Source organism: Rhodnius prolixus, unplaced genomic scaffold (assembly GCF_049639745.1).
Source record: "Rhodnius prolixus isolate KJV_2025 unplaced genomic scaffold, Rpr scaffold_15, whole genome shotgun sequence".
In the NCBI taxonomy this organism is placed as follows: Eukaryota; Metazoa; Arthropoda; class Insecta; order Hemiptera; family Reduviidae; genus Rhodnius; species Rhodnius prolixus.
The window spans coordinates 110,725-126,570 of record NW_027411605.1 but is presented as its reverse complement, the minus strand read 5'-3'; the positions used below and the strand labels follow the sequence as shown (position 1 = coordinate 126,570).

The following is a 15,846-nucleotide window of genomic DNA, read 5'->3' as shown; positions in this document are numbered from 1 at the left end:
ACCCAGAAAGGAATCTACAACAAATCCTAACTTCTGTGAGATGTACTTGAAAATCACAGAATCATCTCTGAACAAAACCCTTAATCTACAATTAGTTTGATGATAAATCACCGAGTTCAATTTTTAGACAAAAAAAGGTAAAGAACACGATTATTATTTATTCACCTATTCAACTCCGGATGTTACTTGACACCCAGACTAGAAGATAAATCTTCTAAACTTCTGGAACTTCCAGTTAATCGTCTAGCAACAATTAACGAAGATATAGAATTTAGTTTTGAGCAGCGCAGCTTAACGAAGCCGAGTTAAGTTCTAATCAGGCTCATTCGAAAAACAACTAAGACTAGCAAAAAAATTTTGTGAGAAAATCTCTCGGCCTTAATATGATAAGAGAATCAGTTGGCTTTTTCTCATTTCTAAGAATTAAAAATTTACATATTGCAGTAAAAAAAAATATTTCAATGAACTAATAGTTATTTATAAAACTAATTTTTGAAAAATAAGCGTTACAAAATTTTACTTACCGTTTCTTACCTCCCATTATTAATATTTTTTAAAATATTATTTCGAACTTCTCTTTGTGAAACCTGTTCGTAAACTGTGAGCATTGGCATGAGTATAGTTTTATTTATTCCAAGTAATAATAATCCCTGTAGGATAAAAATATCGCATGATGTATCACAATTCGATTACTTTCGTTAGTGTAAATATTTTAACGCTATACATTTTGTTAATTAAATTTTTTTTTATTATAACGTTTGGACTGTAGAAAATTATTTGCTCACCTGTTAATAATGAAATAATTATGACTGTATAGGGAATAGTATACATGAAAGTTTCAATCTTTGTTTTATATCACGTTTTTACAACAAAGCTAGCAAGGTGATCTACAAGCTGTCGGTGTGATTAAACATTCGATTTAAAATTTCTTTATATAATCATTTTTACAACTTCTTGCTGCAGTAAAAATAAAGTTTTGGTACTTGTAGGAAACTTAAACAGATCTCCTAACTGATTGCAATGCCATTATCCAAATCAAACACCTGGGAAGCTATCAGGAGTCTCTGGAGGCCAAATCATACTCTCTCTGGAAGCCTATGGATCCCGCGATTTATAAGATTTCTGGGGTTTGAGAGAAGAGCGTTAAAGACTGCCTGGTACCAGTAAGGGAGTGTCATGTGGTCACCGAACGTGGTTATAAACCGAAAAATAAAAATGAATGCATTATTATTTTTTTTGTAAGCAAGATAACTGCGTTTTAAACTCGGGTGTACGTTAAGCACATTGTGTTCACTGCGAGACGAATTTTCTTGAACTACCATTTAAGTGCCGAACGAAGTTATTTTATTTTTACCACATAAAAAATTGATTTGATTAAATTTCTTTTACAATCAAATTCATCCATCTCCATATTTTGCCACGCTTTTGCACCTATATTCCTCTGTATCCCTAAACTACTAAACTAAATCCTGATACTTTAAAGTGCTCCTTCGGAAAAATTTACGGTTCAACCGCCTATTTCAAAGAATGTTTTTAACATTAAATATTACAATTTTTAGTGAAATTGGTAAACCAAAAATGTGAATTTACACGTGCAGATTTTTTGGAATTCTCTAAGAAATAGTTGAATTAATTTTCCTTTAACTTAAGCAACTAGCTTGTATTTTTTTTTTTTTTTTTTTTTTTTTTTTTCTTAAATGGCTTTTAGTTCTTGCTAATTAGCCAGAGGGTATTATCGGATAAATAGTTATATTGATATTTGATTTGATTTAATACACTCGAATAGTTCCATGTATACTATGGGGTCTTTTGTCATTAGTATGGAATTTAAGTTTGGTGGGAGGGTGCAGTTTGAGTCTATAATTGCCTTCCATAATTCTTCTCTGTTTTTGGAGAATTGTGGGCATGCCAGAATTAAATGATTGGCGTCAGCATCCGATTCTGAATCGCAGGAACAAGTTCCGTTGATGTTGACGCCTATTCTTGCCAGATGATGTGGGGTGTAATTGTGGTTTAGCCTCAACCGGGTTATTGTGCCATAAAACCTTCTCTCCGCGCCAAAGCCATAGAACCATGGCTTTTTGGGAATGAATGGTTCAATTGCCGCGTAAAATTTTCCTTTTTTCTGAACCTGAATTTTGTATTCCCCTTGCCAGGTTGAATAACATTTCACTTTGTAGTTATTTTTTACATCGCTGGGTAATAATATTTTTAATTTTGGACAGCTAGTTGATGTGACTGCCTCTTTGGCCCCAGCATCAGCAACTTCGTTGCCTTTGAGCCCTGAGTGGGCCTTTATCCATATTAGGTGGGTAGGCTTGGTGAGGGATAAATTGTGAAGAAGTTTCACTGTTTCTAAAATGAAAGAAGGGGCATCCCGACCTGGATGCTTTAGTTTAAACAGGGCGCTCTTACTGTCGGACAAAATTACTACAGATTCTAAATTATTTGTTGCCTGTGCAATCTGTAAGCTTTGGTTAATGCCGACGAGTTCTGCAGTGAAAATGGAAGCCCTAGCTTGTATTACAAATAATCATTTTTATATATCTACTGTACCCGGCCACGCGTTGATGTGGTTGAAAAATATTTCCTAACATTCAATTATAAGAATCTCGATTGAGTGAGTAAACGAGTTGTTCTTGCGACTAAGAACAAAGACGAGCTCAATGATATTATTCAGTCTAACATTCAAAGCGAGGCAGGCACTCACAAGTCCGACGACAATGTTGTGGAAGCAGATAAAGCGTCCTTTATCCCACAGAACTTTTTGAATTCACTCGATTTGCCAGGGATCAGCAGATACTGCAACTGAAAGTCGGCGTGCCAATATGTTTGCGAAATGTCAACCAGGTAATGCTGTGCAACGGCACACGGCTTGCCGTAAAAAAAATTAATGAGCAACGTCGTAGAAGCAACACTCTTGACAGGACCTTTCAGAGGTGAAGATGTTCTCATTCCTAGCATTCCTCTGATTCCAACGGATATGCCATTTCAATACAAAAGACTGCAATTCTCGATTCAATCAGCGTTTGCAACAACCATCAATAATGCTCGGTCGAATCTTTAGAATTGCGCGGTTTAGATCTAGACACGGATTACTTCTCACATGGACATTACACGTTGCGTGTCCTAGAGTCGGAAAACCAGACAATCTCCATATATTCTCAAACAAGCCTCGTAATTTATCAGTTCTTGCTCTTCACTACAAACACATTCGAAATAAGTGTTTGATGAATTGGTTTTATCAATCTAAAGATGATTAGATAAATTTGTTAAAAAAAGATTAACATACATTTTTACAAAAAGGGAATTTCTTCTTTAATTCAATTGTTAGCATAAAATTAAATTGTAATCAATGTTACTCTCCTCCGTATTAGTAGTACCCTCTTTAAAGAGATTGTTTAAACAGCCTCGATATTATGATTGATCATTCAGGTAATTGATAGAATTGAATTTGAAAAAATGGTCTCATGTATGAAGATAAAAACGCTTGAGATAGTAATTTGTCTTTTAAGTTTCGTATATTTGTTTTATTTTTTAAATTCTATCAATTGGTTTCATCTTCTAAAATTTGCTTATGCCTTATTTTTTATTTTTTTTGAGTAGGTACAATTCAATTAAACTAAAAAATCCGCAAGGTCGTTGATCTTTCTTAAAATATATATAAGACTGAATTCATTACTATAATTTTTTTATTATTATATTTCTTTATTTTTAGTATACTGCATAGAACAAATTAAATATATTAATATTAAAAGGTAGAAAAAAAGAATTATGAAATTCCAGATAAGTTTTGTACAAAACTTAAAGGTACCTCTTGGGATTCAAGACTAACAAAGTAGGGTACTGTTCCTCTTTTGGGAGGAATGTTTTCAAAAAAGCGGACATGACATTAAAAAATTATGTACCTCGATTAAAGAAAATATTTTTTTATCAACAGTTTCTAAAAATAATACTTAGAATACTAATAAGACTTTCTGGATCGATTCTAAATGTCCCTGTCAGACAATATTATTTTTAAGAAGTAATAGAAGAGCATACATAAGTAATAGCTATTATTCAGAGAGGGAAAAACTGACTTTATTTTGGAAAGAGAGTTGAACAAATTAGTGGCTCTTGATAATGTACCCAAGGTATCCCAAATTGAAATCAATGGAAACTTGACAGTTACCTGTTGGAAGAATGGTAGAGAAAATGTACAATAATCTTAAAGGAAAACAACTAAAGCTCCTCCATGTCAACTTTTTCCTACCCGAACCTTATTTCCTTACATTCCAAACTAACTATCAAGTGATAAGGTTTTTTTCTCCTCTATGTCATATTAAACTGCAGTGAAAGATCAAACCAGTGTCTGTGCTAAAGTTAAAAAAACCCGGAATGATCTTATTATCAACTCCTTACAAATGTCTGAACAGCGATTTAGATTTCCGACAATCAACCGGATCTCATTCAAAAGATGATGATGAAAGTTGTATTCTATAATATTTTTAAAGTAAAATCTTAACAAAGATAACCCTGCTACTGGAATAAAAACTGTGGTTGCTTAAATCATCCTCAAGCTTTCTATAAATTTAGCAATTCCTCTTTAAATAAAATAAGATAGAATACAAAAAACTTTAATCAAGGGAACCAACCAGCTGATTGTCAAAATGCATGATGTATGTTGCATTTTAATCAATGTCGGAAGAAACCGAAGGCTCTCCTTCTCCTGTCGCCGATGAGAGTGGGGATAGAATGTACAGAGGTTAAGATGAATGGCAATTTGTTACACTTTAGTAGATGTTCAGAGTAACGAGTAGGTGCTGGTGGCCATTGTGCATAGGAATTCATCATATAACATTTTTTAGTGTTACCAATTGTTTTTTATATTTATAAATAAATAATCTTTTAATATTATATAAAAGAAACAGTTAAATATGTGTTGATACAAGTTTTATAATTAGTGAAATATAAGCTTACTTACTGAGGTTTAACATTTCATTTTACAACTTCTGAAAGTAGGAACTTCAAATAGCTTAATACTGCATAGTAACAAAGAAGAAAAATGGCTTGGACTGCATTTCAAACTGTGATAGCCGTGGTTATGGTATTTACAGGTTCCATAAATACGTTGACAACCAAGTAAGTAAATACCTTTTGACTTTTGATGGTTCATTAACCTAAAAAACAAAAAATTATTGAATTATACAATAACTGAATTACACTTTAGATGGGCTGATCATCTAAAAGCAAAAGGTACAGATGGAAAAACTCGAGAATTCGATCATCCTTTTGTTCAAGCTTTGTGTATGTTCTTTGGTGAATTTCTATGCCTTGTCGTATTTAAAGTTCTCTATTTTGCTCATAAAAGGAAACAGGTAATAACTAATTATTTTTTTATCTTTTGCAAGTCATTGACTTCTTTTTTTTTTTGGATGTATTCCCAATTATGGGTGTTTGTAGAGATATATAATCGTAATTATTGAGAAGAATGGCTGGTTTCAGTTTTATCTCAGCAAATTAATTTTGTTACTGTTACTAAGTTTTATGAGATAGTAAACAAAATTATTTCCTGATTAGTTTAGAACTTTGAAAGAGCTTTTACGTCATGGCACAATAGTATCAGTGATTGTACTGCTACTAAACACTTGATCTTTGAATTGCAAGAAGTAAATTATCAGAAAGATAAAATTGTATAGATTACTTAGCACGTCAATCTTAAGAATTTTGTAAGGACTGCTTGTAAGGTTTTGCTTTCATTCATTGCTTTTAGACTTCCAAGTAAGTTTCGTTAGCCTAAAAATCTTGGTAATTCTTGTTTTCAATTAAAACATAAAAATACCTTTTTTACCAGAATGCTGTAGGCACACTGGCAGGCTCAGATCTCGTATTCTTAAGAAACACGAAATAATAATAATAGAATAGTTACAGATTATGTGACTCGGCTGCGATGGTCCTCGGTTTGAGTTCAAACTGGGTGGGTTTTACTCTTTCCAGCATTCTTAGACTTCTGTCCAATGAATAAAATTAAAAAACGAAAGAACGCTGCGTGGGGTCTGTTAGTGCATTAAAAAGCTCCGCGCTCCAGAGACCGTTGGTTCGCCTTAATTGAAAGATGTATAAATATGTATTAGTCAATAACTCTACTCACTAGTATGATTCACTTATTCCGACCTCCAGTGTTTTAGACAACAACTCTGAGATATCACTCTGTTTATCTCATTTTAAACATCCTGAAGAAGAGTGATTGTTTGAATCAGATTGACGAGTAAAATTTATCAAAATGACCATTTTTGCAGCTATTTTGAGTTAACCAACTTGAATTGGGAATACTTTTTTTTAAGCGTAGCAGTAAGATGAAAATTATCTGTAAAATAAAAATAAATTGTTATTTTAACATCTGCTTTAAAAATTTATTTGTAAATTTAGCTTCTTTTTTACTTTTTATTAATTTATTTACAATAAATAAATACGTTCACCAATTTATGAGTGCTTATGAAAGCTTTTCAGTTTTTATCTATTCATGACTCAGTTAAATGGCACGACGAGTTTATTGTTTTGTTTAATATTAATGCTTATAATTAAATTCCGTTTGTTTTAATAGGTAATATTTTTTTCTCGGTTTTTGCAAGCATTTAGGAAAATCTAATGTAAAATATTCACAAGTCTCTTTCTTTTCGGTTAATGTAGCAACAATTAAGTTGAAATAGGCGAAAGGCCAGTAGAACAATGCTCTTTACTAAGAACAATTTATTTGTTCCACTTTTGATAACTAATCTGAAGAATTCAGATAACTGGATTGGAGACCTGTCTACATTTAACACTTATTTTTTTATGTATTTAATCGTATTGACTTTTTGTCTTTATTAGGATAGCGCTGAAGAGAATGGTTTGATAAAAGGTAGGCAAGATTTCAACGCTTTTATATTATTGCCGCCAGCACTGTGCGATATGATTGGAACTTCTTTGATGTACATTGGTCTAAATCTAACCAACCCTAGTAGTTTTCAGATGTTAAGAGGTAAGATCTTCAGAAAATAAACCAGAGTTTCCTGAATATGTATACATAAATGTATTATATATATATATATATATACACGTTGGTAGTATTTCTCAAATTAACTTTTTATTTAAATTGCTTCATTTTCAGGATCTGTTATTGTATTTGTCGCATTATTATCTATGATATTTTTACGTAGAAAAATCACTTGGCAGCAATGGTTAGGCATTTTGCTGGTGCTTGCCGGTTTAGTAGTAGTCGGTGTTTCCGACTATTTGCTAAATAAAGATTCTGCAGAAAGTAGCAATACGAACAACATGATTATGGGTAATAATTTTTTATTCACCTCTTTGTCAATTTTGTAAATAAGGTGATAATAAAATAAAGTAAAAACAGCTAGAAGTCTTAAAATATTGTAAGCAATACTTTCAAGGAAACTATGATTATTAATTGAATGAGTGAGTCTTATGATCTATACTTCGAGCTTATTTTAATAAAGGCAATAAAATGGACAATAAATACCTTGATAATGAAAGCAGGTGTCCTTTTTCAAGTAATCTGTCTTGTGGAATAAAGTTCTACTAGAAAAGCTCAGAAAACTAGGAATCAACCTCTCAGGACTGAGGCATTCTCAGAGCAATTGTGGCCGAAAATAGGTCTTAAGCAAATGTCCTAAAATCTTTTCAAAAGATTATCTGCTTTCTAATTTTTATTTCTTTGCTTATGACAGTTTTCAAATGCGAAATTTTTTCTTACTACTTATTTGATAAAAGGTAGGCATCGTTTCAATCTTCTCGCAATCCTTTTAAGTCATTACCTTTCCTGATGTCTTTTTTTTTCCTTTCTTGGAGTATGCTCTCCACTCGTAACATATTTCCAAGCCATTTTGTATCCAACCTTCTAAACGTAGCCGAACAACTGCAGCGTTCTTATTTTATTTCAAAGCTACAGAAGAGAATAATTTATTGTCCAAAATGTAAGTTCTTTTTTACTGGAAGAAAATCCCACCTTGCATTTTTGGGCAATTTATTTGCATTTATTGATGAAATTTCTAACATGATCAGAGGATAGTCACAGAATTCACTTGCAGTCTAAATGAACCAATTTTTAATTTCTCTTCTGTTGATTGGAAAGAGCAAGCACTGCGATTGAGTTAACTTTTTGATATCGAGTTTTTTCACGATATTCCGTTAGATTAAAAAAAAAAACTTACAGTTCCCAAACCTTATGTTTAGTTTTGACTTGATGAGGATCCGACAATACAAAAACAAAATCTCTTAACTAGAAGTTTGTGTTTCACCAAGAGTTTTTTCACTTTTTTTGAAAAATGATTTTATTTTTTTAACTTTAAAAGTGGAGATCTATCTTTTATTTGAAATATTTTTCAAGGACAGATTTCCAAGATTTGGGGTATGTTTAGGCTTTCCTCTAAAGTGCCAATTTAATGATACAAATTTACACCTATAAATTAATTAGTTTTAATGTGAATTAAATGTATTGCTACAATCCGAGTGAATAGTCTGCTAAAATTACTAATACGTTATTTTATTTTATGTAGGTGACTTAATAATAGTCGGTGCACAAATAATTACAGCAGCGCAGATGGTTTATGAAGAAAAATACATTACAGTAAAGGAAATTCCTGCATTACAAGCCGTCGGATGGGAAGGTACTTATTATTGTCATTTTCCATTTGAATGTAAATAAGCAAATTGACATAGTAATTATAAAATTAATTATTAATATTACCATGCGGAAATTCCGGTTCCTTAGATTTTCTATTCTAAAAGCTCATTGCCAGGTAATGAAAAATGCTGTCTTAAAGAGAGAACACAGCCCGGTGACCGGCAGTACTCTGAAAAAGCTCCGGGCGTCAATTGGCCAGATGTTGACGCGCCTTAAATTAAAATAATAATAAATGTTTCTTTTTTGATAGGTACCTTTGGTTTCATTGTTTTGGGATTGTTGCAAATCCCATTTTATTATATAGTTGTGCCACCTCCATTTTCATCAAACTCTCATAGTTCACTGGAAGACTTTCCTGATGCTATGTACCAAAGTTGGGACAATAAGTTAATCATACTTGCTTTGATTGGTAAGATTTTTTTCATTATTATTATTGTATAAATCTGCAAATATAATATTATGCATTTCATTAAATATTTACTCATTCCAGGTACTATCATAAGTATTGCTTTTTTTAATTTTGCTGGAATAACAGTAACAAAAGAATTATCTGCAACAACCCGAATGATTTTGGATTCTGTGAGAACGCTTTTTATCTGGGGATTCTCTTTAATTGTTAGCTGGCAAAAGTTCCATCCATTACAGGTATTTATTTACTTAAAATGTTGTCTGTTAAATATGACATGCATTTTTTTTTTTAAATATGGTGTTAAGTGGAGTTTATGATTCATTTAGAATGTAACAATTTTTATGTAAGCTTAGAAACTGCAGATTTAGATTATCATAGGGCAGGTCTTGTTCCCCAAACACAATGGTTTAAAAAAGGCTTATCGTGCCAAGCCGACCCCTTAATGGGCTCACACATCTTACCAAGTATCGAGCGGTTAAACCCAAAACTCTTATTATTGTGTATATTAAATAGTTACCTTAGTTGTTAGATCTTCAATGCTAATTAAAATGTTTTAATTTTGCATGTTTATATCCTTTTATTAAGAACGGTTCTGTTTTCCTCTTTCGTCAAGTTATTTTTTAATAATAAAATTATTGATTCGGGAACAAATAAAATTGTTGTATTATCATCCTTCCGCCAAAACTACTCTAAAGAGGATTTTCCGAGAAATAATAAGAGATAATCGAAAAAGGTTTATCTTTATACATATCTTTTTATACAAGATTATACTAAATAAAGTTACACATGAATTGAAAATATGTTAGCTTTAAAAAAAATAACGAAAAACTGAACGAACCTTTATAGTTATAGAAAAACATCACTTACGGTGAAGCCATTTTAGACAAATAAAGAATCTTGACAACTCATTTAATCATTTTTAACGATGAATAAGTGTTGCAATCACATTATATAAAGTGATATTTTTGATAGATCCATCCTCTTCCAGAAGGTCCCTTGTAGAATTTTCTGAAACAAAAATTTCAAAAAAAAGTGCTAAATATTTACATAAGAGTATGAAATTTATAGAAAATGCAAATAAGTAAAAACCCTTTGTTTTGTTTTTTTTTAAGTTGTAATAGTTATCGACCATACTGTAACGAACCCTGATGATGCTTTATTGAAATATCCAATTTGAAATCTGCGATTTTCAGATTTTGAATTACGCTGATTGGTCTTATACAATTCGTAAGAAACACTTTAAAGTAAAAACTTTTTTAATAACCCAAGGGAGGGAAGGGATTAGCTATGAGGTTAGCATACTGGACTCCCACGCGGAGGTCCCGGGTTCGAATCCAGCAGCTGACCCTTAGATTTTCTCTTCCTAGGAGCTTCTTACAGCTCACTGTCCGGTGATGTACAGTGTTGTCTGTAACGAGAGAACACTGTCCGGAGGCCGGCAGTGCACTGAAAAAAGCTCCGGGCGCCAATAACCTAAGATGTTGACGCGCCCTAAATCATAAAAAAAAAAAATAATAAAATAACCCAGGGGACTCTAAAACGACATTTTGGTGAATAAGAAGTTAAATACTTGCATAATTACAAAGAAAGTAGAAAATAAAAGATAGTTCATTCGAAGTTTTTGAAGAAAGTGATTAATCAGAGGTTGCTCGGTAAGCATTTCGCCCTCAATCCTCTCGCCCAGGTAGTGTTAAGATTCCAGATGTCAATGTCCACAGATGTTGTCGAGAACTCCTCTATTTTATTCAATCTTAATAAGAGAATCTGTCCCATTGGATTTTACTCATTGTTAAATTAGTTATTTCATAAGCACTAAGTTTAAAATTGATGGAGCCTCTGACTTGAGTCTTATTGGAATGGATTTTCGGTTTTGTCAGCCTTTTTTTAAAAACCGCTCTGGGCAAGTTTTTGTAAAATGAAATAATTTCGTAAAAATAAAATTTAGGTAATTCTCAAATTTTCATTATTATTTGTTTATAGATTTTGGGATTTCTACTCCTGATAATGGGTATGTGCATTTACAATAATCTATTACCAACAAATCGTGTGGTCGCAGTATTTCGACGCAATCGTGATGAAGAACTTATTACAGCTGAAGACCCAAGTTGACTTCGTTATCGTGAAATTATAATTATATTTGAAATGCAAATACATTTCTCTAAAGATGCACATCTTAAATTAGGTTCAAGTCACTATTATTTTCAAACACTTTTTGATTCTCGTATAAACAATATAATGTATTTGAGATTTTAAGGAGTGACGAAATGATCCAGAAAATCTAATTTAAAAGGATATCAATTATAGAAAATATTATGTTTATTATTATATTTACTGCCTTTTTGTTTTAAACAAGAAAAACTCGTGACAATATTCATTAGTTCCATTAAAATTATTTTAAGAAACTAAGTGACATTACTTTTTTTCAATTCGATAAGACTGAAGATACTTATGTAAGTTGATTTATATATAAGTTGTTTAGTTCAATGATTTTGTACCTAAAACAAAAAAAAACAAAAAAATTTCTTTACCTTTGTTGGAGGAGAAAAATATTGAATAAATGTTTTCTCTAATTTCTCTAACTTATGTGATTCGTATAACACCGAAATGTTTGTAAGAATTAATATTGTTCAACATTGATTTTGAAAACAAATCATAAACATTAAATCCTCTCTGTGTTAGTCTACAATAACCTTCCTATGAATTTTAAAAAGAAGGTTATTGCAGCATTGGTTATTATTTGTATTTAAGGGTTAAAACAAATTTTACAATGGGATATTAAAATAAAAATACACTAAATTTGGCTATTTCTATTATTATTACAAAGGAAAGAAAGTTATTCATAATTCATTTATACTTTATTATTTTAAACAAAATTATTTTAGTTAGAATTAATAAGCTACTTATAATTAAAGATTACAGCCTATCCAATATTTTTTGCAAAAAAAGAAAACGTTACTTTTATGAAATTCGTTTGTCAATTCCGATCAAGTGTATTATTGTTTTAATTCTGATTATTATTTAATTTATTAAATCTACTTGAGTTCCTCCACAGTGAGGCAGACCTAATAAATAGAATATGCTACAGAAGCTTCTGCAGGTTTTGGGTTCAACATTTATAGTTTAATTTTTGTACATATTTTTTGTCTAATTCATAATTGATCTGAAGAACAAAAATCTTACCGAATTAACATCGTTACCATATGTTACATTTGTATGTAATTAAAAGAAAAAAAAAAAAAAACATAAAAAGGGATGGACTAGTGTATTTAAAGTACACAAACAAAACAAAAAAATTACTAATTTATGTGTACATTATTTTACCCGACCATTTAAACGGCTGTTAAAAACAGTAAAGATAAGATATTTAAATAAAAAATAAAAATATTTTTATTTTTGTGAACATATTTTTCTTATAAGGAAAAAACATCTAGAAAATCTTTTAACTTATCAGTATTTTTTATTATAATAAATTTGTCCATATTGTGGATAATACTTAGGAGCAACTGGTAAATAAAAATTTGTTCAGCAGTAATTCAAGTTATTATTCTGAGCTGAAATAAAGAGGTCAGCGTCTTGGTTTAAAAAGACTAAAAGTTATTTTTGGTGCTTTTTTCAGAAGAAGCATATGAAATTTCTGGGTTGAATTTGGAAGAAGTTGCACTCCTACTAGTTCATAGTTCTTTCGTTGCTGTGCAAAATTTTTTTTTAATTTTCTGGTGTTACATTAGTTTTAAGTTTTGTAGTTAACTTGACTAGGCACTTATTATTTATAGCCACAGCAAAGGCTTGCTAATTCTGTATTATAACTGAGGCTTTGCTTCCAGAGAAATCAAAAATTTCACAACGTGTTCCTTGCAACTCGTAAACAACTAATATTTTCTTCATGTTCAGAGTCATGTTTTTCGGAAGTACATTTTCAAGTCACAGCGATTAAGAAATTCATTTAATTGAAGAGCTTCATTTGGGCTGTAATACTCTTAACCAATATTCCATCAAAATGTTTTATGTACCCATGTGTAATTAAAAACAAATGTAATTTAACAGGAAATTAAACAAGAAAAATAAATAAATAGAAATTTTAATATCAATGAATGTTTTGATTATTTTACAAGTATGAACTTGTACGCTATCACAAACTGTCCTTTGTCATTACTAAAATAGGCTGAGGAAAACTCGGTAAGCAAACAAACGAATATTTAATTAAACATTTTAAAATAGAAATGTGTGTTGCATATGTTGTATCTAACAGATAGTACACAAATTATATAAATGTAGCATTACCGAGATAAATATTAATATATGTATAGCGCCAATGATCATGGAAGTCATCGCGTAAAAAAAAAATCTAAGTGTATCCAGATGTATCAAAATCTTCTTTTATAGCGTTCAGTCGGTTTAGCTAAATATTATTTTCAACTTTCTAATACTAGAAATGAAATTTATTGAAATTCGAAGGCAGTGACTGAATGGTATAATTTATTTTTATATTTTGGAAATGGGAAACAGCAGTTTCCGATTATTTTCTAGCAACTCTCTCCCACTCTCTCTTTATATATAATAAATATATATTTTATATATTATTCTGAATATATATATCATATTAACAAATCCTTTATATATTAAGTTATCTCAGTTTATTGAGAGGGTTTATTCCATGTAAATTTGTAAATTTATGTTTCTTTGCATTGTACCAGATAATTTTTTCCTCTTTTTTTTCAAATTAGATTTATTTATAGAGAAAATCCTTTTTTTTTTTTATAAAAATGAAATCTATTTTCAAAGAAAAATGTTAAATAAAAAGTCCAAAGAGGAAGTGTTGAGAAAAGGTGTGATAGAAAGAGAGAACAGCAAAATTATTTTTATAATTAATAAGATTATATCAAAGTTGAAAGTAAACTTAAAGGAAATATAACAAATATTTTAATAAAGAAATTTACGATTAAATATATAAAAATGTGTATTAACGTTTTATGTACAGGTGTTCTAATTCAGGGATTCCTAATTGTGTACTCAGTTTTTAGCTTTCTAACGAAAAAATTTAAATTTATGTATCGCATTTAAAAAAAGATAAATAGATCTCGCGAAGCGTGAAAAGTTTTCTACCCTACTGGACGATTTGTGTATTATATTTATTACTTTTTTAGATTTATTAAAACAGTAATACATTTAGGAAAGCGGGCATTTATTTGCAGTCCACCAAATACCCTGGCGCCTTAAGTATGTACCTTAATCTTTTTCCCCCAAGTTCCGAGCTATTTTGACGCCTAGGAAGGAACTATTTGCCGTTAGCTTTATTATAAAAGGCTGCGGAAGCCAATGTTCTTAGATGCTGATGAGCCTTAAATTAATAATAAATATTAAGGGATGGAATTAGGTCAGTAGGTATCAGGGAGTTCTAGTAAGCCAGAGCCCCCAGGTACAAATCCAAGCGTACTGGCTTAGATTTTCTATTTCTTTGTTTTCTGTGGGGGATGGATTCGAGGCCAAAAACTTACGATGTTGACTCTCCTTAAATCAAATAATAAATAATCACAATCAAATAAGTTATCCGAGAAATATCAGAATCTGGGAGAGTTTTAGGAACGGTTAACTTTCTTCCTCCAGGCTAATAACTAACCAGGCGTCCAAACCTTTTTGAATATTAGAGCGAAGCAGTCTTCTAAATTTCCTTCTATAAAGTGTTTCCCCCTCCTAAAATTCAATTTTCCTTAGAAAGGTTAAAAATAAAAATTATTATAAATTTTTGTAGCCTATTTTACAGCCATTTTCATGAAAATCGCCAAAAACTGAACTCTCTACATTTAACTAGCTCAGTAACACTTCACAAGGTTTACTTCATTTTAATTGCACATGGAATCCCTGATCAAATAATAAATGTTACTTTAGGGAAAGTAGAAAATTACATTAATTGTCATTGCTCATAATTTGAACTGAAAAAATGTTTATATTGAAATACCTTCAGCTTGAAGGACTGATTTTTTCAAACATATGGCCAATAAATTTTACGTGCTGTATCTATCTGTAAGATCAATATTTAAGAATCTTATAGGAAATATAATTCAGGCAAAAAATGATACGGGGTGAAGTGAAATCTTGATCAAAATACTGTTAAATTTACTTTTTGTACATTACGGATGAAATTATTAATAACTGTAATTACGAAAAATTAATATATATTCAAAACTAAATAAAAAAGCAATTAATCTTGCAAAGAGATACTGTGTATTTCAAGATATCTAAATGATCAAAATATCATAATTATTATGCTGTGAATATTGCCCTATTGATCTTAACTAGATATTTTTAAAATACTTTTGAAATAGCGCACGACATTCTCCAATTACATTCTTATAACTGTGCCAAATTTTTCGCAGAATTCTAATTTGATTCAAGTAATAATTTCATTCGGTATTTTATGGATGATGGTAACTATTCTTTTATTAAAATGCAAATTACCTTATTCAAAATTTCGTTAAAAACAATTTCTAATTTTCTAGGAACCTAAATAAAACAAAAAAACGAAGGGCATTTTCGGAGAAGCAAAATATATACCAACTTGCTCTTTTCATTATTAAGAAAATCACGAAAACTTGAAAATAATAATAATATAATAATTTCCTATATGATCCCAAATATGAATGGTTCTTTCGATCAGATACAATCTAAATATATCGTGTTGTTAAATGTAAAATTAAAATTAATTTAGGTAATTTCATAATTATTACATTTATGTAATGTTATATAATTTTAATAAATCTATTTTCTTGTTTTT

The 15,846-nt window shown here is 30.5% G+C and overlaps 2 protein-coding genes across 4 annotated transcripts in view; one reads left to right on the top strand and one right to left on the bottom strand.

Moving 5' to 3' along the window:
• Window positions 1-5,104, bottom strand: part of ppk26 (pickpocket 26) — a 20,314-nt gene extending 15,210 nt beyond the window's left edge. For 2 of the 3 annotated variants that reach the window (XM_074129551.1, XM_074129555.1), the window contains exons 1-2: window positions 4,964-5,101; window positions 525-650 (exon numbers count right to left, since the gene is read on the bottom strand). In XM_074129551.1, coding sequence (XP_073985652.1) covers window positions 525-541 — 17 coding nt within the window. In that variant the 5' untranslated portion in view covers window positions 542-650; window positions 4,964-5,101. Of the gene's footprint in view, window positions 1-524; window positions 651-4,963 lie in introns of all 3 variants that reach the window. The other variant, XM_074129552.1, reaches the window with a different exon arrangement.
• On the top strand, window positions 4,978-15,846 carry Tango9 (transport and golgi organization 9). The gene is made up of 8 exons (XM_074129571.1): window positions 4,978-5,121; window positions 5,210-5,357; window positions 6,850-7,000; window positions 7,130-7,306; window positions 8,538-8,648; window positions 8,916-9,074; window positions 9,156-9,310; window positions 11,055-15,846. Exons 1-8 carry the CDS (start codon window positions 5,045-5,047, stop codon window positions 11,181-11,183), a joined length of 1,107 nt encoding a protein of 368 aa, XP_073985672.1. The 5' UTR covers window positions 4,978-5,044; the 3' UTR covers window positions 11,184-15,846.

Bases quoted from the DNA above. Each gene is read 5' to 3' on its own strand.
- Tango9 (XM_074129571.1), top strand. From the start codon at position 5,045: ATGGCTTGGACTGCATTTCAAACTGTGATAGCCGTGGTTATGGTATTT. The intron at 5,358-6,849 runs GTAATAACTAAT...TGTCTTTATTAG, and splicing joins TTGCTCATAAAAGGAAACAG to GATAGCGCTGAAGAGAATGG. The intron at 9,311-11,054 runs GTATTTATTTAC...ATTTGTTTATAG, and splicing joins AAAAGTTCCATCCATTACAG to ATTTTGGGATTTCTACTCCT.